The following is a 22,983-nucleotide window of genomic DNA, read 5'->3' as shown; positions in this document are numbered from 1 at the left end:
TGTTGACACGTTCAAGTTCCACCCTCTGATGACACAGGATAATGGATCTTTGCTACACTTAGGGGACACAGTGCGACGTACGTTGTTTCCACAGCAGTTTGACGTTCGTTTCTTCCTTAATAGTGACACTTCTGATAGCAATAGTTAATACCCATTGAGGTCTCACTGGGCGCCAAGCAGTGGTCTAAGCACTCGACGTAGATCATCCCATTTAATCCTCACAACCAGCCTTTGAGGTCAGAGCTGTCATGATCCCCATTTTACTGAGGCAGACCTCAGGCACAGAAAGGTTAACATGCCCAGGGCCACACAGCTGTCGGAAGAGCTGGCATTTGTACCCAAGCAGTCTGACCCTGAAGTCGCCTTCCCAGCATACTGCCTTGTTTCTTGCACAAATGTATGGGTGATGCATGTGGGGTTCTCTGCTGGACCTCTCTAACATCCGTGTTGTTGCTTATATCCCCAGGTGTTTTTCCAGGTCTGACCATCTTGCGCTCCACATGAAGAGACATATCTAAAACCCTCGAGGCCAGAGTCGCCATGGCATCAGCCGTTGTCTGAGGGAAACGCCGTGAGGCAGGGGCTGGACTTCAGGCGGGGACCGTTGCCTCGCAGAAGAAAGTTCTCACTTATCCACCTCTGTGTGCACACGCAGACACACGCAGACACACACGCACCCACGCATCGACCCACACGCGCACACACTGTCATGCACTCAGCTATATTTAAAATATATACGTCTGTTCTTTATGCCTTGCCCTCGCCAGATGGTAGAAGACCAGGAGGCAGGAAACCGGGTGAACTCAGCGAGGCAGACTGGCTGCTTGCTTTAGCACCATTGGAATTTCTTCCCGCCGTTGCCGATGGAAATCGGAGAATGCGGATGCGAGGGCTCTGCAGGTGGACGGCAGTAAGAGGGGCTGATTCCACTTCTCAGTGCAACTTGATAGGAGAATACAACGTCTTAAAGTTGCATATGTGTAGCACTAATGTTTCCTTTAAGTAGTTGGGGGAAAAATGACCTAGAAAACCAAATTGCAGTTTGGTAGCCAAAATTAACTCTTGGTTCATTTGTCCTTTGTGTGTGAAAAGTCCTGCTATTCCGTGCGTCCGACTTCCTCACAGAACTGTCGATGGGTTTTGGTCCTTCTTAGTACTGTTGAGATCTTTCCAGGCGATACCAACGGCCTTAGCGGCGGCAGACTCTGGAAAAACACCTTACACCTTTCTGGCCTGCATTTCTCTAGACTTCACTCTCAAGGAGGAGTTTTCTTTTCTTACTTTTTGACTCTTGCACACCATATGCACTAGGGATTCCGGAAACTTCTAGCATGACTGCAAAGTGGCCAAGAGAATAAAGTCCTTGATGATAAATCACAGTATATCCCTTGAGCCTCACCTTATTGCCAGTGCTAGATTTTTTCTTTTTAATCTCTCTGTTTTTGCTAACGAAACTTGAAAAGCTTATTTCGAAGCTTAAATGTTTTATCTTTTCTCCATGGACTAAACCTCTCCAGGACTCTCTCGGCACCTGGATGGCCAGCTCTCAAAGCAGCCAATCAGATGGGACATCACAGTTCTCTCATCCCCCCGAGGCATCCTGACCTCAGCTGGTAGTGATCAACCCCGTGCTGTCTGTCGTTGCTACCCTATAACCAGTTTCAGCATAGATGTCGCTAGTCTCAAAGGGCAGCTGCATATTTAACCTAACTCTGGGTTATGACCTGACAAAAAGCCAAAAATATCACTCTTTCCAGGAGTGGAGAAAACTGAGCATGCCTCCCAGGTCTAGTGGCTTCAAAAGACATCATCCTATCTTCCTCTCTCATACCCACTGAGCTCATATTACCCTACTTGTTAAAACACACGGTTCAAAATGCCATTGTGGGAGCGAAGGGTGGACATTTAAGGAAAGGGTTGAGATGTTTCTCTTACTGTCTGTCTAAACGGAGAGACATATTTCTAATTGTTTTTGGCTAGGCCCACCATGACCTGTGACCCAGGGACCCAGGACCCACAGAGGCTCCCGTTTGCTCTGCAGGCTGGCTCCGGGGGGGTGTGCAGTCCGCTCTTCCCATCCCACACACACGTCCGACATCGGTCTCTGTCTACCGCATTTTAGCTAGCTGGCACTGGCCTCAACTCCAAAGACTGCCTTTAGGACCATTAAATGGCCTATGCAAGCAAGCGGGGTGGTTATTAGGACAGATTGTATATTTTGTATATTCTGGGACCATCCCTTCAAGACACGTCTAAAAAACAAAAATGGCGCTTGGTCCACACACGTTGCTGCTCCTTCACACCAGCTGGCTCCCCTCCTGCCTCCTGTGGCTGTTTGACTCCTTGACTGTTAAAATGCCACCCCACACCTATTGGGATGCAAAACTGAAGTCTTTAAAAGGAAGTAATAATATAAGAAACACAAATACATTTATGACAGCAACCTTCAAGATCCTTGGCATTTGGTTTCTCAGCTTTCTGCAACCTTTGCTTTTACTGAGATGTTGAAACTGCTCGTCTGAGGGTGAAGGAGCCTCCTTATCACAATGCTGTAGCTGCCAGTTGGACTCCTGGGGCATTCTGAGGTCTGGCCCTCAAAGTTTTCTATTTTTCCTTTTTCAATTTAGACCAAAAAAAAAAAACCATCAAAAAGAGAAAAACCACCCTAAAAACACACACACACACACACACACACACACAAAATCTGCCTATCTGCCAGAGGCAATTATGTATATGTTAGTTGGAGGGTATTTTAAAAAAATCAGTTTTATTCCAAAGATTTAAAACTAGACATGACTTAGAAACAATTCCTGGAGCACTGCTTGCTGACAATCTCTAGTCCTCTACTGCATTTGAGTGCATTTTGTGGCCAGTCCATCAGCGCGCACCATGGGGTCATATTTGAATGTGTGGTGCATCCTTTCTGGATGAAGGATGTGTGAGGGACCTTGAACCTCAGCTGTATTAAACTGTAGCGCCTCCGTCAGTGCACTAGATGAAACTTGAGACGCCCCAGATTTTGTTGGTCGTTGACTTCCCTTTCTGGGGCAGCCTCCAGCACGAATGCGCGCACACCTGTGATGGCGTTAGCCGTGGCTGCCATGATTCACAAACGTGCTCTCCCTAGCTGGAGCCGCTCTTGCCTCTCGAAATGCTATTATTAAGGGTTTATAATACTTAATTTAATTTTTGAACTGACCAATGCAAGGCTCTATTAAAAAGAAAGTTTTTTTAAAAAAAAAAAAGAATGCAAAAGAGTAATCGTTTCTTGTTTGCTCCCTGTTGCCATCTGTGGTCTTGAAAAGATCTCATTTGAATGTGGCGGAACAAAGGCCCTTTGGTCCTGATCAGTGTCTGAAATGCTCAGTAGTTCCTCTCTCTTTTGTCCCAGTGAGGTCCTTTGTAATCTGCCCCTGGCCTTTCTCAGAGCAGGGTGGGCTGAACCGCAGTTGGGGGGCTTGCTTGCTTCAGAGTCACTTGTCAACTGTGAGAATTGGCCTGAGAATTTGGTGGGTGCTAAGTGTATGGCTTTGAAACTATTCTTTTCCAGCTTGATGACACCTGTGAACGATGAGCAGTCCTATCCACGGGAGTCGGGGGAGCCCCAGTCATTTTGGAAACAGATTTGTGATAAAATATCCGTCATCTCTCAAGTGGCAGAGATGGCTGGGAAGAGCCTGCTGCAGGAAACAGGCTTCCTAAGAAATAACCTGAAGGTATTTTGCTCCCAAGAGGACAGGTTATTTAAAACAGTGCTTTAATGGACATTTGAAGCACATTAAACTGCTTTCTCGTTTAAATTGTTACCTCCTAACATTCCAGGGGATCCCAAATTTGAGAGGAGACACCTGGCCTGGTGTTTCTTGTGCTTGTCCCCCAAGCACACCTAATGCGGGGCTCAGAGCTGATGTAGAAAAAGAGTGTTTCTAAGCCATTGACAGTTTTCTTTATTTCAAGTTCTGCTTCTTCCCCCTGCCACATGGCTGTAAGTCAAAGATGTGGAAACCTGAAATTATAATGCTGCTCCCAGCAACTGGCCTCCTGCCCCACTCTTGGTTAATTGGCCCAGCTTAATGCCTGGTGGTGATGAGTGTTATGTCCAGAAAAAGAGATGTTTGGATTCTGTGACGAAGCTGCATTTTATGAGAGTATCGGAGACCCCAAGATCAACGTGATGCTGACCATTTCCTTCTCCTCTCTGTGTACTGTCCCTTGCAAAGCCCTCCAAAACCCCTCTCGTCGCTCCTGCACCTCTTGTGCCCTTCTTACATCTTTGATTGCCTGATTATAACAGGGTAAAAAGACAGCCAACCTCATGCACGATTACCAGACCTGATTCCTATTTTTAAAAAATCTTCTTTGAATCCAGAAGCCAGAGAAGATTTTTTAAAGGACTTTAGTTTGGGATAAGCTTCCAGATTAGCCATGTCTATTTGCATCAAAGGGGAAATAAATGGGACTTTCAGGGCAGCTCATCCAGAACATTCTGCCTTTTGCCCCTACTCCTGAATTCTATGGCAAATTCAAAGAAATGAAGTCAAATGGCAAGAACAACAAAACCTCCTGATTAGTTCTATTGGTTCAAAATGGTTTCCTCTGTGGAAATCATTTCATAAAATATAAACTACAGAGCGAAGTCTTTTGTCTTCTCTTTCACGTGAGTTGGTTTTAGGAGAAGGAAGAAGGTAGGGAAAGTCAGAGAGATGCAACACACTTAACTACAAAAATCAGCTTCATTGTTTCTTTGTTTTAAATCTTACGAGGGCCAGCATTTCTGGTGGCAATTTTGCACCCAGATCTTTGCCAAAGTGAAAATTCATTGAGTAGAACCTGGTTGAAATGTGCTTGTGGAGGCTTTCCCCAGCATCTTCCAGAAGTGGCCACCTGCCAGGTGTAGGGTAGGGGCAAGAGGCAAGAGTTTGCATTCTGGGTCTGCGTTAAATTTCGGTAAACATGGTGATATCTCAGTTTGAAAACTGGAGGGGTCGGCCTGAGTACACATCAACGCCTCTTTGATGGCCTCCTTTCCTCCATGAGGATCTTTGGGAATACTTGAGTTGGAACAACAAAAATGTGTCAAAGGCAGCAAACAGTGCTTGTAGACGTGAGATCCCAGGACCAACTGCCTGAGGCTTCAGGTTCTCTCCTGCTCTTAACACTCTCTTCAGTCTCCTCTGTTGGTTCCTAATAGATCCCAGAAAAGGGAACAATAAAGCTGCACTTAACCTTCTTCTGTGCACCCTTCCAGTATAGTACTGTATCCCTCAGGAGTTCTGCATTTATGTGTAAGTCCTCGAGAAAACAGGTTTCAGAAATGGAGAGAGAAATCCTAGGCTGTCACTTCACAAATATCCCAAACAAGAGACTTTTCAAACAGGGCTCCCTCTCGGTGGTCCTGAGGGAAGGCTGACGCATTCTTTGTTGGGGACTGTTTATACAATTTTTTTCAACTGTGAGCTTTGGAATCGTAAATTGCTTTGACTCCAGCTTCTGTCTACTGCCATAAAATGGACCCCACATCAGAATAATGAGGGTGGTATGTGTGCCCACACCTGGAGGGTGTGCATATGTACCTATGGTACCTTCGCAGAAGGAAAACAGGCTACTGACGTTTAAGAGGAGTAGCCACCAGTGCCTAATATCTTTTCGGGGGATGGATGCTTATAATGCCAGTATACTGAAACCACACTGGGAGTTCCACACAGAGGGGAGGGGCTGCGGGTGGGAGAGGGGACCTTTTATTCCTAGGCCTTTGGACCGGAGGCAGAATGCTTTCTGCCAGTCTCGGTCCAGAAAGGCTTTTGGGCTCATTGGCTGGTTCTCAACCTGTTTGGGTTTTTTTCCCAGCATGCATTTTCTACCTAAGCTCAGACTTAGTTTAATTTCCTTATCTTTCACTTCTGCTTCATTCCAGGGAGGAAAAGTACACCTGTTATGGCCAAGATCTCCTTGCTAACACAGAGGCAAAAATAAATGTTTCATGTTTTTGAAGCCTCCCCTTCCTTTTCACAAACCCTCCCAGAGCCCTCCCCTCTCGCCACCCCTCCCCACTCCCGCCACACGACTCCCCGGCCCCCACCACCTTTCTTCCAGATCTCTCTTCTCCTCTGAACAGTTGCTTGAGAAGTTTGTTTTGCACTGTCGTTTTCTTTTTGCCGGATGTGTCTGACAAGTGTGTTTGGAGAGACCGACTCGCAGCCCCGCCCCGGTCACATTCTCTCAGGCCTTCTCTGGTATTTATAATATATCACAGAAGTACCCAGTCTTAGAGCCCTCGGTTATGCCTTTTTTTGACATTTTATTTTTTTTAAGCTTTTTATATATATATATAAATATATTACTTTGTCAAGTTTTTTTGCTGTACAAAAGTCTTAAGATTTAAAACTATTATTTGTATTATATGATGGTGGTATGTTAATGTTACAAAATTATTAATGAAGAAAAAATTTATTTTTGTTACTGGTCTGTTTCATAATTCTTTTTTAAATTGGTATATTGTAAGATATCTATGCAAAAAATGTTATGTGACGCATTTTTATTTAAGAATGTAATATGTGTAATAAACAGTAGAATGTGTTTGGCCTTGGAATGCTTTACTGTATTTCTCGTTAGCTTTTTTCATCAGGAAAAAGAAAGCCTAAAAGAGACATAAATGGGTCCTTATAGACCTCACGAGAGTTTTCTTTCTCAGAGAAAAGGAAAGCGAAAGACTGTGTTAGATCATTTTTCTCTGTTTGGAGGGCAGGAGTGTGTGTGTGCGTGTGCGTGTGTGTGTGTGCTTTATGGTTTCACTGAGGCAGCTCAGTGCCCACATTGGAAGGAGCACTGAAGACAGTTTATTTCTTCGAGGGGAGGCAGGGAGCAAATGGTTGGAGGTTATGAAAACAATATTTTAGAACAAGGTGGATTGTGGGATGTTATTTGTTTAGGGGGTTAGGAGAGGCTTATTGAAAGCAGTTTATTTGGTGAAAGCAGGGGAAAGTTGGTTCTGGGATGGTGTTAAATAGGAGGACATTTGCTTGACTTGAAGCTTGTGGGAGAGGGCGGAAGGGCAAAGGTCAGAAGGCATCATTTAAGTGAGGGTGGGAGGTTGGTAACAAAGTGAGGAAGAGACAGCTAACCAGAGGCAGAGAAATTTGAGTGGTATACAGTACAAGAAGGAAGATGCAGATGTAGCCAGCCTCAAACCCCGGGAAGACGAGATGACAGGCCTGGGGACGTGCTCAGAACTGAAGAGAACACTGACTCAGATCTTCTCTTCCACACGTGACTCCAGGAAAGAGCATCACAGTGAGGAGGAAGGGAGAGTCTCCACTGCGTCATGAGCCCCCAGAAAGTGGCATTGTTAGCTGGAAACAATAAACACGTTCGTCATTTACACGGACACAATACTGGTCAAGCTTGCTTTTCATGCTTTGGACTTACAGTGACAGATGACAGTGGTGAATCACTTCTATCCCTCATCAAATGAATCTGACAAGAAACTTGAATAAAATTTCTCGTTAAAGACGGTGGCTACAGGGACTGGACTTGCTGGATGGTGCAGTCCTGAGCAGGAAAGCAGGTGTGAGAGCGATTGGGTCCCCCCCTAGTAAGACTTAAGGTAAAGAGAACACTAGATGCTACAGGCCAGGGAGGTGTTTTCGAAAAGTGTGAATACCAGCTGCCACATCTCCCGAGCAGGCAAGGCTGGCTGACGAGAAACTACAGGATCCAGTGGGAAAAGCACTGGCCCAGAGTCCGCACACCTCCCTCCCAGTCCCTCGTCACTCAGTGACTAGACGAGTAGTTTAATTCTTATAACCAAAGTCGTTTGCCCAGAAATTTCTTTGCATGAGGGAGGATAAGATAACTTTGCAGTATTATTATTCTGTAATAATAAACCTGACTTGCAAAAGAATATCAATTTGGACATTTTAGGTGGAGGACAGCTTGCACTGTGCTGAAGTGTTACGAGGAGAGGGTTAAGACTATTTGGCATAAGGAAACGAGATGGTTTACATAAGTGAATATTCTAGACGACTGAAGCTTCCATATTTAGAGGCATAAACTTTCTTAGAATATGTCTAAAAATACATTACCCACTTCACAACCTTTTCGAGCATCCATTTTTGCAACATGATATAAATTCAGGGATGACTCCAGACTGTGGGGTTGCTTGGCCGTACACTGAAGGACTCCACACTTCATCCTGGGTGACCCGACTTTGTCTGCTGTGCTAACCCTATTTGGAAGTTACAAGTTCTTTGAGTCGTCCTCTAGCAATATTCATCTCCTTGTTAACCAGCAGATCAGAGGAGCAAGCTTGATAACCTAGAAAGTGCAAAAATGACTACAATTTGAATTCAACAGGCAGTGGTGGGACAGTGTGCCCTGGGTGTCCCAGGGGAGTCCAGTTCATGAGCCCTGTGATAGCTGTGGTCTGAGGATTCATATCCATTTGGGAATTCTGGGCTCCCGGAAAGGAACTGCAGAAAAAGCAGAGCTCAGTGGAATTGATAAATAATTTAGTATTATCTAGCTAATCTCCCACTTATGGTTATAGGTTTAGAAGAGGAGATGGTTAAAGCTTTTAACTGAAACAAGATTTTGAGGCGACTGGTAGGCAGTGGTTTTCTGGGTTATCCATGATGAGCAAATTCACGATTCTTTCTCCAACATTAAATATTTTATCTTAGCTATTAAAAATTATTGATATTGACTGGCTTGAACATAACCTATTACTTTTTCAAAAATTCTGCCTGATTCTAATATAGTTATACATACCACCGTACTACCTTAAAATGTTGAAATGACAGCAAAGACATTACAAGAGAATGGGAGGATGAGATTTACGTTTGTATGGAATTTTCCGCTTCTCGTATACTGCATTTGAGCTGTTCCACAAGACTGCATAGTAATGGAGTAGGTATCGTTCTCCACCATGACTCTTTGCCCTCCCAGATGGAGAAACGGGGTCAAAGAGGACACGTGACTTTGGCAAGGCCCAGGGACACAGTAAGTGGCAAAGCTGCACATAGGTCCCCAGACACTCAATCCGGAAATGACTTTCCTCTATAGCTCACTGCTTCTGGGTAACCAAGAGTTAAACGGATGCTTATGTGTGTCTGGCCTTGACATCACCATTGGCAACACTGACTTAATTTCCCCATTTTCTCCCCATTAGTCACAGAAGGTGACCTATAAGGTAGATAAGTCATTGCATGCTAGAACTAGAAGGTATCTTGCAGACCTCCTTCAACGCCACCATGGCATGTAAGTAAACTGAGGCTCACTGAGGTTGTAACTTGCCCAAGTTGACAGAGCACATCCTTTGCAGGACAGGAGTCAGCCCGGGGTTCTTGATATGCATAACGCTCTACTGGTCTTTGTGGTGTTTCTTAAACTTTAGTCAGGTGAGTTCAACCTTCAAGATTATTCCAGTATCCTTGCACTATTACTTCCTTAATATTTTTCTTTAAATTGACCCACTTCTTAAAAGTTTAAATACCTGTTTTAGTTTTATCCTAAGCAAAAATATTCTGGAAACCACTGATTTGACTGTTTTCCCTTTAAATACAAATGGAAATAAATATATAACTCAAAATAGAAATGCTCATCTTTGTGTTGCATTAAGAGACTGGGTTACCACCGAAGGTGCTGGAGAGGCCAGTTCTGTGCTGTTCTGTGAAAGCTATTCTGTACCGTTTCTCTTTAGCTAATTATTTAGTGCGTATGATGCTCCTTGGAGCACATTTCAAATTGAATCTAAAGCTAAGTGCATGTGAAAATTTAATAAAGACTGATTTGATGACTGGGAAGTTACTTAAGGACCCAGAGGTCCCCCAGGAGGAAGAAGGCCATGTGGCCGTGAATGAAGCAGTGCATTGTCCACCCTGCCTTCGCATCCTTGGAACAGGGTCTTGCAGGATCTTCCCTCAGGGAGAGGCACTCTCAGCAGATGGGCTCGTGGCCAGTTCATGCCATTATTCTGGGAATGGAGCTTGGGCCTTAGGCATCGACTGCTTCAAGGAAGTCACTCTTTCCTTGTGCCCGCCCCCGCCCCCCCCCCCCAGTCAATAGTCAATGTCTAGAAACAAATGCATGCTATGAAATACATGCATGCTTCAAAAACTGTGCTCACCTTCATGGCACGTCTCCTGGCATCCCTAGTCCACTGCCTATGCATGCACACAGACATGCAGCTCAGCTCCCAAAATTTTTGGGGGGACCAGCTTCCAGGCTCCTGATAGTCTACTACTAAATGTTAATTTTTTGTCTAAAAGCTTCTCTATTTTTTTTTGAGGAAGATTAGCCCTGAGCTAACATCTGCTGCCAATCCTCCTCTTTTTTTTTTTTCTTTTTTTTACCGAGGAAGACTGGCCCAGAGCTAACATCCATGCCCATCTTCCTCTACTTTATATGTGGGATGCCTACTGCAGCAGGGCTAGCCAAGCAGTGCCATGTCTGCACCCAGGATCTTAACCAGTGAACCCTGGGCCACCTAAGCAGAACGTACGCACTTAACCGCTGTGCCACCAGGCCGGCCCCAAAGCTTCCCTATTTTTGAAGTACAACTAACCAGGAAGAGGTAACTCTTTATGTTTTATCCACCGTGTGTTCCTTAATGTGAGTGAGTTTATCCCATCCTTTCACAAGAAAAGGCTTTAAGTGATGAGAGATATGGGGATTATGGATAGGAAAAAATATAGAAGCAGGTGGCCAACATTGGGACACAGGAGGTGAGGAGAGGTAAGCTGTCAGGCAGGCATGTCGCCAAGGAGCCCCAGGATGGTCAGTGACGTCATAAAGGGACTGACGCAATATCTTGTTGCAGTTTCCTACGTGATCAAAAAGAGAATCTACAGGAGTCTGGGTCTGCAGGCTTATCACAGGGACCAGCCACCAACGAATGGGTGGGCTCCAGTTAGATAATCGTGGCCATGACAGGTCCCTGGTTGCTGGGCTTGATTCTGTTCCTTGAAGCAAGAGCTTCCAGGGTCCTGGTCTTGTGAGCAGAAAGTTAAGGTTCCTGAAGATGGGAATGTGCTTGAGTCACTTGGGGAATATTTAAAGGGTCATAGCTGGTGAACTCCAAATAACATCAGAGCCTAAGCAGTGGCGACATACTTCCTGCAGCTACACAACATACTATGTTCTTGGGGTTAAGTTTGCAGACTGTTCTGACAAGTACAGGAGGTGGGATTATGGGGTTGCTAGGCAAGGAACCCACGCTGTAAGGAATAAAGCCCCTGATCTTACTTACGTGCTGCGGCGAACTCATGGGACCAAGACCGAAAGGTTTGCACTTGAAACCTTAAATGGATTGACTCAAGCTTGTTACAAAATCGTTTTCCATCCCTGCTTAGAAATATTGAATTACACTCTAATGCACATGGTACATGATGACAACGTTAATGAATGGCCAAAATGTGAACCTTGTCTTTGGTTCTGGGAACTTTTAACACCTTTCTGTTCCCAATCTTGACTTCTTTTTCATTTTTCTTCCCATTTGTTCTCTTTTCCTCTTTCTTCTCTGCCTCCTGGTATCTGCAAAAACCATGTGAGGAAGGGGCTCTGAAGCCCATGTTGGGCCCCCTCTGGTGCTGTCCCAGTGACCTGGCCCGTCTTTCCAGGCACTCCTTTCTCCTCCCCCACCTCCTCTGCCCCTTTACAGCTTCACGATTGCCCAGTTGGAGGCGTCCATTTGCAGCATAATTTAAAATGGTGCCACTAAGAGAACGGTTTTGCTTGTCTTCCTGGTTTCCTTAGGTACAGTGAGCAAGAGAGAGCTGCAGGCTGGCATGGAGGAACAACGCAGCCTCCTTCCTTGAACACCGTGCCAGGCCGCACGTCACTCACCTGGGACACGCGCGTTTATAAGATGTGTCAGCCATATACATATCCATTGAATGTTTCTTAAAGAGACATGTCAGCAATAATAAAATAATAACTAGCTATTTGGTGAGTCCTGGTCAGCATTGTAAAACATTGAATGTAGATCTCTTTCCTTAGCTCGCAGTGCTATACATTATGATACAGGTGGGCTCTGATTTATGCAACGTAATTATTCCCCAGATGGAAACTGCCGTCTGTTTACATGCATGCAGCAGCCTACTGTGTGAGCGTTTCTCAGGGTGCCAGGCCAGGGGGTTCCCAGGCCAATGACCACTGGAAGCAGAATCATCGCGAGTTCTTTTTAAAAATGCAATTTTCTGAGTCTCCTCCCAGACCGGAATCAAGATTTTTAGGGGTAGGTCCTGGTCATCTGCATTTTAACAGGTTCTCTCAGGGTCATTTTCAGAACACCTCAGAGTCTGAAAAACACTCGCATAGAAACCAAAGCAACATTTTAAAATAACAAGTGTTCTCTAGTTTCTGTTCTGTGAAAATATGAGTTTTCACAGGCACCTGCGATTTGCTCAGTGTGTGCTAGTCTCCTCGGCGGACTGCACTGGTTTGAGAGCTGCCACCCTGAGGGCTGCCCTGCACACTCACCACGGGGCGGCTTCCAGGGAGCTAGCTGGTCAGGTAAAGTCCAGGAACCGTCTCTCGACAGCTTGCTAACTCGGGCCTTCCCTGGGCCTTTGCTTAGAAACGACCCCTGGTGCTGACTTTGGGGACGTGAGTTTTGTTCTGTTGATTTTATTCAAGCCTCTTCTCTGGCCTTGGCGGCTCATGCCCTCGCTGAGATGATGTCTGGCAGAGGCCCTCCTGGAGCACAGGGACGTCAGCCCATTCCCGGGCCAGGAGGACGCATCTGCTCTAGGTAAGACCGCAGTCAGCACCCTGCCCTCGGCTTCTAAGAGGCCAACGACCCCCTCTCTGTGTCAAGTCCTATTTGTTTTTAAGCCTTGGCCTCTTTCGTCACTGCCGCCTGTACGCCTTTAAGTCCACCTTCTTGGCAGAAGCCACCTGGGACTGAGAACCCCTAGGACCCCAGTCTCTGCTGTCTGTCAGCAAAGCCCTGTGAACTAAGCCCCCAGTGCACATGCAGATCCGATCAACTAACCAGGGGAAGGAATCCACGTCACAGCTGGAGAATATGGGCTTTTCTGTATTCTGAGACAGTTATTCTAAAAATAGCCCTGTGGAAGATCTAGCAGGGAAAAGCAGGAGCAAAAGAGGAATTTTCAAAATGACTCTGAGAGCTCTTCAGGGAAAATGTCAGATACGGTCTCCTGCCATCTCCTTCCTCTGACCCCCTGCGGAAGAGGGGCTGGCTCAGCGGACAGGAAGGGAATTGTAAATCTGCGCTAATTTGGGAAGGGAGGGATGGAGCAGACCCTTGGCAATCAGCAGAGCGGCATCTTGCTTTCTGTCAGCGTTTCGGGCTCTGCTGCTGAATGTGATCCTGCTGCCCCGGAGCCGAAGCGAGGTCACTGGGGCCTCCGGTGTGATCCCTGGTGTGCACCACTCCCCACCATCGGGAGTCAAGTCCCCTGCTTCCAGCTGGAGGAAAGGTTGTCCGTGAAGCTCTACATCCTCTTGACCCGTTATTATTACTTCATGATCCCCAAGAAAGAGAGAAGAGTGACCGATTTCTCTTTCCTTAGCCCATGTTTGCAGGATGGGAGGTACAAAGGCCACTTAAGGTCTCGTCCACTCCTGAAAGTGCTGATAGGGGAGGAAACGGGGAGATGCCACCACAGCGGGAACACGGACTGGACTGTCCTGCACTGACTAAGCTCCAGGAGGAAGGCCTGGCTCAGCCGCGCCAGGAAAAGGATGCAGAGTGTGTGTTTCCTCGTCCTGGAAAGGAGAGGGTAGAGAAAACGCTTTGACTGAAAAGCGAGAGCACTAATTGATTGCTAATGACTACGCAGCCCCAAATGTCTGGAATTTGGTTTAGATTCAATGTAATTTCACATTTGCCAACCACTATTAAATCCCTTTGATGTGCTCCCCGTGCAGCGGCCATGAGCCGCTGATTGGCTCCGGGGTGGAAAACGAGTCTGGCTGGCACGGCGTCCACGGGGGTCTGGCAGGCGGCCACTGTCACCCGACTACCCTCAGCTCTGCTGGGCTCGCTCGGCCTGGCGCTCCCGACACTGGTCTTCTCTGGCCTCTTTTCTGCTCTGCAGGCTCCTGCTCTTGTTTCTCCTCCTTCTCAAGGTTGTAGTCCCTTTCCAGGACCAGTTCCCCTCCTCCTTTCAAAGCAAAACAGAGCCTTTGCTCTTTCCGGCTTCTCTAACTCGGAAGTCAACATCTCTTTACAAAGAACAAAAATTTACTACAATTCTATCAAAATAAAAAGATTAAGAAAAAGATGCAGGGAGAGTTCATGGAAACCCTTTTGTGGGAAAATAGTCCCTGGGGAACGGGAGAGTGGCTGGGCTTCCCCCCTTGCTGCCCCCTCTCTTTCGTATTCCATTTCTGTTTGTTTTTGGCTGTTGCTCTGCCCTTCCTTCCACAAACAAGCTCCTTTGCTCCCTCAGGCGTTGTGTATGGTCCAGCATACCTTCCCCCGGGCTGCACCCAAATCACTCCCTTTGTTCCAGCCTCTACAGGACCTGTCACCGCTGCCCACAGGAACTGACCTGAGTAGTCCCAAGGCCCCCATTCTAATTCCCCAGGAGGAAGAATATAATTGGCCAGGCTCAGGTCTAGGCTCTTCCCCGACTGAATCAGCTGGGGGGCGGGGCATGGGCAAGGTGCAGAGTGTGCATCCTTCCAGGGCAGAGAGTGGGCCGTGGGCAAGAGGAGGAGGTGGGCAGCCCGGTGCGCTCCCTCAGGGCACTGTCCAGGAGCCCACCTCTTCCGTTTGGGCCCAGCGTCTCAGAGCGTCCAGCATAGCCTTGCAAGAAGTTCCGTTGCTCATGTTCATAATTTGTCACATACGCCAACACTTGCGCTGACCGCTCGCTTCCCCAGAACCAGCTCCTCCTCATCCACATCTGTTACTTCTCCTTTCAAAAGATTTAGGAGGGAAAAAAAATCAGAAAACCTTTCAAGTCGGTTCCATGAGAACCAAGAGAAAAGCTGCGGCAATGGGAGAAAAAACACCTAATTCCACGACATTGGGGACAAATATGGGCTTCCTTCTTAACTCAAGTGTGAAGCAGCATGGGGTATGGGCAGGAAGGACAGCAGACGAGGAGTTAGGACTTGTTTCCTGGCTCTGACTGTGCCTCTGGTGAGCTGTGTGACCTGAGGTCAATCACTTAGCCTTTCTGGGCCTGACTTTTTTCCTGAAAAATAGAGAATAGATTAGTTGAATCATTGAGTCTTTTCTTATTCTTAAATTCTGTGATAATATAATTTCGAGAAATATTTGATACAAAAATTATAAAACAGCAAAAGAATTTGAATGATCTAAGAGAATTGTTCATCTCCCCATTCATTCTTTTTGTCCATTAAACAGAAATTTATTGAGAGTGTTTAACGTGCTGGCTAATCTCAGTTCTAGACTCTGAATGTGCAAAGGGCAGCAGAGAGCCGATCCCCCCACTCACAAATGCCACAATTTAGCTTGTAAGGGAAAATCTCTGTCATCTATGTTGCAGTGTTTCTGAGGTAAACTTCCTTTTCGCTTAGTGCTGCCTTCTCCCCTAGAACTCTGCACACACTGAGGCCATGGGGCTCCCTTCTCTCTGCCTAACTGGGACTGCGGCCTCTGCTCTCTGGGTAAAAACACTCTGAAACCCTAACACTTAACTGCTCTGGGAGGACATGGACGTGGCTGGACAGAGAAATCGACCCGCTTTCCCATCTCCTTCTGTCAGGTGCTTCTAACAGGACTTCCTCTGTAGGCTGGGAATAAGTTCCAGAAACATCGGATGCCTTTATGTTCAAAGGTAGATGCAACAGCATCGTGAAACACAACCAGACACTGATTATGAGCCATCGCCATGTTGAGTGGCTGACCTCTGCCAACTGCTTGAGGACCGTTTCAGGAATTACACGAGTTAAGACCCAGGAATGACGGGCACTGGGCCGGGCACATCTACGCGCTCAGTGAGTGCTGGCGTCGTGATCGTTACTCCTCCAAACCCTCGACATCCCCCGGAGGGCTTCCTGGATCCCAGTATAACACAGTCCTGGAGGAAATGCACAGGCTGCCCACACTCGCCCCATGTCTTGCATTGGTGGCCTGTGCGGGGGGATCAGGGAAGGAAGGACAAAGGAGGGGAGCTCCCTTTGTGCCACACAGCACCTTTCCCTTCCTCTTCTGTGGACCCCCACATGTCGTGACCCCCACTCCCTGCCCAGCTCAGATTCTCTTTGACTGTGGAATCGCCAGAGAGGCTGGGGGCCAGTATTTCCCAGGTTCGGTCTGGCTCCCTCTCCAGAGACCTCACCCCGAAAAGCCGATCAGCGTGTTCTCAGAAAACACAAGCCCGGTGGAGATGGTTGCCATTTTCTTTACTAAGTGTTATTTTTTCCGTATTAGAGATCTGATTTCCTGCGATTCTTGGAGAGTACCGGGAGGAAGAAGTCAGGAAGCGGGCAGAGGGAGCAGTGACCTAGCGCCCGCTCGTGTCCGGCCTCCTCCTTCACGACTGCAGGACGGGGGTCCAGGTTTCCCACATCGGAGATGTTTGCGCAGAAAGAACAGTGTCTTTGTGAACGCATCCTGAGGCTGTGAGCAGAAGCTCCAGCATTTCCCCCTCGGGTCTGTCCCTCCCCAGCAGCGCGGTTTTCCGGGAGCGTCGGCTCCCTGGGCCTCTCCGTACCAGGAGACAGTACTTGGTTGTTAGATGATTTGGAGTTCCTTCAGAATAAAATATCAGGCAAGGCTAACTGACTGTTATTGTTGTAAAAGGCTTCTGTCTTGGGAAATAGCACTCAGTGAGAGGTGAGGAAAGCAGAAGGAAACCTTGAAAAAAGGAAGGCTCCGAAGAGTGCTCCAGAAGGATCTTCTGAGATCTCCCCTCCCCCACCCTGTCTTCGAGGAACTGGAGGGGTTTTCAACGGCCACTCAGAGGTCGCGGGTCTCCTGATAGAAAAGCTGTTACGGGGGGTAGGATTCGATTGATTTGATTAGATTTTTAACAAGAGCTCTCTGTAGGTACAAGACGAAAAGGAAACTATTTATCCAAGTATTCACTAGCGAGCCAATGGGATAACAGCGAGTTATCCCCTCCCAGTTACCGTTTTAATAGCTCATCAAAGGTTTAATATACTATCTCGTTTAGTATTCATAATAACTAGCGAGGTCAGGAGGACAGACCCTGTCTAAGCCCAGCTCCCTGCTCCTCTTTGTCTTTTGAAGGAGGAACCGAGGCCCAGGGAGGCTGGGTGACGTGCCCAAGGTCACAGCCGTGCTGAGCAATGATGCTGAGGCGAAAACATCACCCTGCTGTTCATTCTCCCCCATGTCCGGGTGCCGAGCAGCGCTGCACGAGGCGATCCCGCCCTGCTGTGACGAGATCCCAAAGATTTGGTTCACTCCATAGATGTTTATGTCTACAGTTGAGTTATTACAGTATTCTGGGAGTTCATTCAAAAGATGAGTGTTATTGTATTTTTATTAAAGTAATTTAGTCCATGTTTGAAGGTTAAAAACACAACCTCGTTATTGTATTTGGTCATTTATAAGATCAGGCATTTTTGGTTAGTATTGTGAAAACTCTGTGACCCGGGAGTTGGGATAAGGGTTAATTAATTTACTGACTAATAAGTACAATGAACCAAAGACTGTTCAGCCTCAGGGATTAGAGGCGCACGAGGCCAGTGGTCTTGGTGATGGGTCTGTGGCCCCCGCCTGCCCGTCTTCTGAGGAGCAAAGGAGGCCCCGACGTGGTCCACCGCGTCGGAAAGCACGTGCCCAGGGCATTTCACCCAGTCTCTTTCACTCGATTCCCGTGGTTTTGCCAGGACGTAGGCAGGACTCGCATTTCTTTCCATTTGATTGATGAAGAAAGAAATCTGTAAAGGGCTGTGCCTTGGCTCCCGTCAGTGGGGGCAGAACCAGGATCGGAATTCAGGTTCTCAGTTCCCAACTCAGTGTTCTTTCTCCCTCCTTGGGCTTTCCTCCAGCTCCAACGTGAGGGTCATGTCTACATCACTAATAATTTAGTCTATTGCGACAAAACACTTGGATGGTCCCAAACAAGTTATATATACTTTATTTGGGTCAGTTATTAAAATATCCTTTGAAACCCCTATTCCAAAAAATCATTTGAAAGAAGAGATTCTTGTCACCTGGAATGGGAGGGGAGGTGGATGAAGAAATGTCCTCTCAGGAACTTGTTTATTCCTGTAATTCTTTTGTTATAACCAGTACATGCAGACTTCAGCAAAACACGTAAATATGTAAAATGATCATTTTTCACCTTATGAAAGAATTGCTTGTTAGATTTCAGACTACATGAACACAGGGACCGTATCACATTTTTGAAGAGCCAGAATTTGCCCAGTGTGGCCTGTTGTGCCTGGCAATTATGTTTGATGAATGAATGAATGAACAAATGAACACAGAGAATTTTTAAAAATAAGGACGCAACATAGGTGTATGATTAAGATCGGGCCTCAGTGTCAGACATGTTTGAGATCCACTTTGGGCTGTACCACCTGCTAAATGTGAAACAATCTTCAAGTTAGGATCTAAGGCTCCATCTCGTCAGGTGTAAAGTGAAAACAATAATGGGCTCGCTCCCATCATTGTTGGTTTATTAATAAAAATGTATCAGGTGCCTACTGTATGCCAGGCACTGTTCAAGGCTCAGGAAGACATCTCAGAAAACACGGGTGGCAGGGACCCTAGACAACAAGCAAGGAGGTGCATAAGTAAGGAGTTGGTTACAATCGTGATGCAAGCTAGAAAGGAAGTGAAGTAATGCAGGCCAGCTGTGGACTTGCGGCTGCATCAGGTAGAATGCTAAGAAAAGCCTTCTCGAAGGAGGTGACATTGGAACTAAGACCTGGGGAGAAAAGAGTGGGCATCCCCGGGTAGAACAAAGGAAGAGCTTCCTGGAAGGGTAGCAAGAGCAAAGCCCAGGGAGGGGCCGGGGTTGCAGAGCTGGTGGGGCAGAATGGAAGCCCCTGGGCTGGAGCATGGGCAACAAAAGGGTACATGGTGGGAGAGAGGCTGAAGGTCAGCCGGGTCACGGAGTGCCTTGCAGGGTAAGGTCGGAGATGGGGGCTTTGCTGTGACAGCACTGGGGATCCACCGTGAGTCTGAAGAGGGGGCATCCTTATCCGATTGACATTTTTTTTTTTTAAAGATTTTTTATTTTTTCCTTTTTCTCCCCAAAGCCCCCCGGTACATAGTTGTGTATTCTGCGTTGTGGGTTTCTCTAGTTGTGGCATGTGGGACGCTGCCTCAGCGTGGTCTGACGAGCAGTGCCATGTCCGCACCCAGGATTCGAACCGACGAAACACTGGGCCGCCTGCAGCGGAGCGCGCGAACTTAACCACTCGGCCACGGGGCCAGCCCCTCCGATTGACATTTTTAAACAGTCCTCTGCTCGGTAAAGAGCATCAACACCCACCTAATTGCTTCTACGAAAAACCTGAGTCCTTCTTGGCTCCTCAGTTTCCCCTCTCCCTCTCCATCAACAAATTCAGGGAACTTGCCTCTGAAATACACCCCGAGCATCTCAGTTTCTCCCCACCTCCACAAAGACTGCCTTCTTCCAAGCGGCTGTCTCCTGTCCAGGCTATGGCAAGGCAACCTTAGACACTATACAGTTTCAGAGCTCATCAGACTTTCAAAGGGAGAGGTCAAATAGGCAGTTGGACGCTTAAGACTAAAGCTCAGGCTGGGGGTTATGTGAGATAACGTGCATAAACAGTTGGCACAGGACCTGGCTTCTAGAATGTTCTAAACACTTGATCGTTTAAAAAAATCATACCCATCCTCCTGGTGCTTTTCAACGTGCTGAAAAGATGAAGGGATTTGGAGCAGGAGACGTAGGTTTATGTGCTAGTTTAAGAGAAGTGTGACTCTGGACACGTCCTGATTCCTGGAGCCCTATTGCGTCCCCTGTGAAATGAGGATGTGGACACCTGTCCTTTCCATTGTGCAAGGCTGCTGTGAGCTGCAGATATGATGATGGAGGTGAAACTGCTTCGTAAGCTGAAAAACATCTTTTCATGAACAATCAACTACGTGAAATTATATTTAATTCAGTTACCTTGTATACAGGACCTCTCAGGTTCCTATACTGTAGGACCACAATACAAACTAAATTTTATTATCGAGCACTAGGGTCTTCAGCTTACAAGAAGACTGAGTCGCAAGCTCTTGAACTTCAGCCTTGAGTGGTCCACCAGTGCTGTCCGTAGACCTCTCTGGGGAAATGGTGCTGCCCAATGTGGTAGCCACTAGCCATCGTGGCTATTGAGCACTCGAAACGTGGCTAGAGTGATGAAGGAACGCACCTTTTATTTTTTTAATTTTAATTAATTTAAAATTAAATAGCCACGTGTGGCTAGTGGCTACTGTATTGGGCCGTACAAGTCCAAAAGCTCGACTTTCTCAGGACTCATCCATACCATGAGGACCCACGAAGGTCTTTTCTAGTTCTATACACGCTCTACATGCACAGTTCAGAAATAGACGAGCCAATTTGGATAAAATAAGGGGTGAATCCCGAGTCGCTTTTCTTATCCCCAAGTCAAAGCTAATCCTAGACAGCTTTTTTTAAAGTTCGTAACTGGCTTATCAATCAGCAACAGGAAAGACTTCAAAACAACAACACAGTTTCAAGTAAAAGACAATCCTGGAAGATGAACCACTTGAGAAACACATTCTCCTGGGAGTTATATTTTGATATCAAGTAGACTACTTGTTCCAAAGTTAATATTCTCCGTTTCTCATTAAGAAAAATCGCTAGGGAAAAAATATTTGGAATTGCATAAATAAACGAAAGGCTGCAGGGGGAATTGTTTATATGATGTTGACAGTTGCAAGGTCGTAAGGGGTTTCCATGATGAGGCTGGCACCAATTTTGTCTCTTTGCATATGGACTGTGTTCCTATTACTGGGTGTTTAGAACATAAGGTGAAATATAGAGAGAAACAGACAGGAGAGGAAGGTAACACGATTGAATTGTTTAGGGTAAAAGAAACAATGGAAAGGACTGAAGATGCAAGAAATGAGACAACTTCTGAAGGGGAGCGATGAATAGGGACTGAAATCAAGAAGACAGAGAGAAAACAGATTGGGGTAGGTGGGTGGGGATCAGGGAAGAAATTCCAGATCCACTTGTGAACTATGCCAGGAGCTAAGCCTGTCTGTGGAGGGTGGTGGAAAATAAGGAAGACCAGAAGAAAAATTACTTTGGAAAGAAAGAGTGACAAGGTAGTGAGGACAAGGGGGGACAGCTGTCATCTCATTTAATTAAGAAATTATTAATGGAACAGACGGGGCAGCCACAATGAGCCTTTACTGATGAGATGCTACTGAAATTCCAGACAATAGCAGCGGAAAAGTTATTGAGAACCAAAGTGGTAAGAAGGCTAATTTAATTGATAATAACATTATACTTAGCACAATGCTCAGGAATTTAAAAATCACACATTAAATAAATTTAAATGACTTCAGTTATCATCTAATTATGGTTGTTTAAATAATGTAATACAATTAAATGTTAAAAAAATAAAAAGCCCTAATAATTTTAAGTGAATTCTCCCTTGGAGCAGTTACCATTCAATCCTGCATTCCTTGTGGACGCATAGCGCCTGAATGGCCACACCCTCACAGAACGGAGGTAGTTGTTAGGTAGAAGAGGACAGACGGCAAATTTAGCTTCTAAATGCCTTACTTTTTTCTCCTCTGTCCCTGATTTCCATGGTAAAAAGAGCTAGTTTCTCTCCTCACATAACCACGTCGTCTCTTTCTCCTTCCTCCCCTTACCAAGCAGGGTGGCTGACAGCAGCTCCCTGCCTTCGTCATGAGAAACATGGCGTCAATCTTGTTAGTCTAAATGTCATGTGGGTCATCTGGGACCCCAGCCATGCAAGTTACCTTCAAAAAAAGCTATCTGATTGGAGCCAAGAACCATAGACTTATGGCTGTGACCACGTTGCTGATTGTGATGGGGGGAGAGAAAGGCAACATTTTGCTCACCTGACTCCTTTGTGGGCAGTCAGTCCTGAAATCCTTCTCACTCAGAGTAATTGCCTCATAGTGGGTAGAAAGAAACAGACAAAGCAACTGATCAATTTGAAAATATCTTTATTCTTCCTAATAACACTTGAATGTTGCAAATTATTCCAAAAATATGCAGAGAAAGGTAAAGATCTTATCACCCTACCCAGACAATTACTATCAAGAATTTGATGTGTGTTTCCAGAAATCAACATACATATTAAGATAAATACGTATTATATGTATATATGTACATTAACAAAAATATGTCCTTTTAAACTTAATGTATGATGGCCATTTTCCATGTCAACATGCCATACCTCATTGAATGAAAGACACTCATGATTGTAAGATTATGTACCTATAAGAGGGAAAAAGTACTGCAGATTATAATTAGCAGGCTCTGTAGACTACAAGACACATCCTAATTTCAGAGATGTTAAAATATTAAAAAGATGTCTTATAAATGATGAATACAGTATTAAAAATTTCCTTAACCTTTTGGACAGCTGCATAATTCTGCACTGTACGGCCGTATCATAAATTACTCAACAAATCTCCTATTAGTAGACATTTGCATTGTTTCCAATATTTTCAAATTTTCATGAACTTCCTTAATGTACATCTTTGCACACTTGGCGTATTACTTCCTCAGGTTGAATTCCTAGAAGTAGAATTGTTGGAGTAGATAAGTGTGATAATTCTGTCTACACCAGGTGATACTGATTTACCCTCTGACCAGCTGTGTTTCTGGGCGTCTACCTCCTTCAGCCCCAGCAATTTGTATGCCATCTATGTAAACCTGGCCTGGACCTCAAATAAGAAAAATCCAAAGCCATACACCTTATTTGCCATCTACTCTCATTCTTATCTTTCTTCTTAGTGTTCCCAATATTCAAGAGGCTTCAGGAACTTGAAATGGGGATGTCCATAGACAATTCCCCAATAATGGGCAAAGCCCAGAT

General features: G+C 45.9%; 1 protein-coding gene across 2 annotated transcripts in view; it reads left to right on the top strand.

The window, feature by feature from the left end:
* Window positions 1-22,983, top strand: part of KLF7 (KLF transcription factor 7) — a 117,858-nt gene that overhangs the window by 79,408 nt on the left and 15,467 nt on the right. The window contains exon 4 of one of the 2 annotated variants that reach the window (XM_003363309.5): window positions 467-2,674. The exons of the other annotated variant lie outside the window; for it this stretch is intronic. Within the exon in view, the coding sequence (XP_003363357.3) occupies window positions 467-518 (52 nt within the window). The 3' untranslated portion in view covers window positions 519-2,674. Of the gene's footprint in view, window positions 1-466; window positions 2,675-22,983 lie in introns of those variants that run through there. 2 annotated transcript variants of the gene reach the window in all.

Source organism: Equus caballus, chromosome 18 (genome assembly GCF_041296265.1).
Source record: "Equus caballus isolate H_3958 breed thoroughbred chromosome 18, TB-T2T, whole genome shotgun sequence".
Lineage (NCBI taxonomy): Eukaryota > Metazoa > Chordata > Mammalia > Perissodactyla > Equidae > Equus > Equus caballus.
Note: the sequence above shows the minus strand (reverse complement) of the source record. Positions and strands in the feature narration are given on the sequence as shown.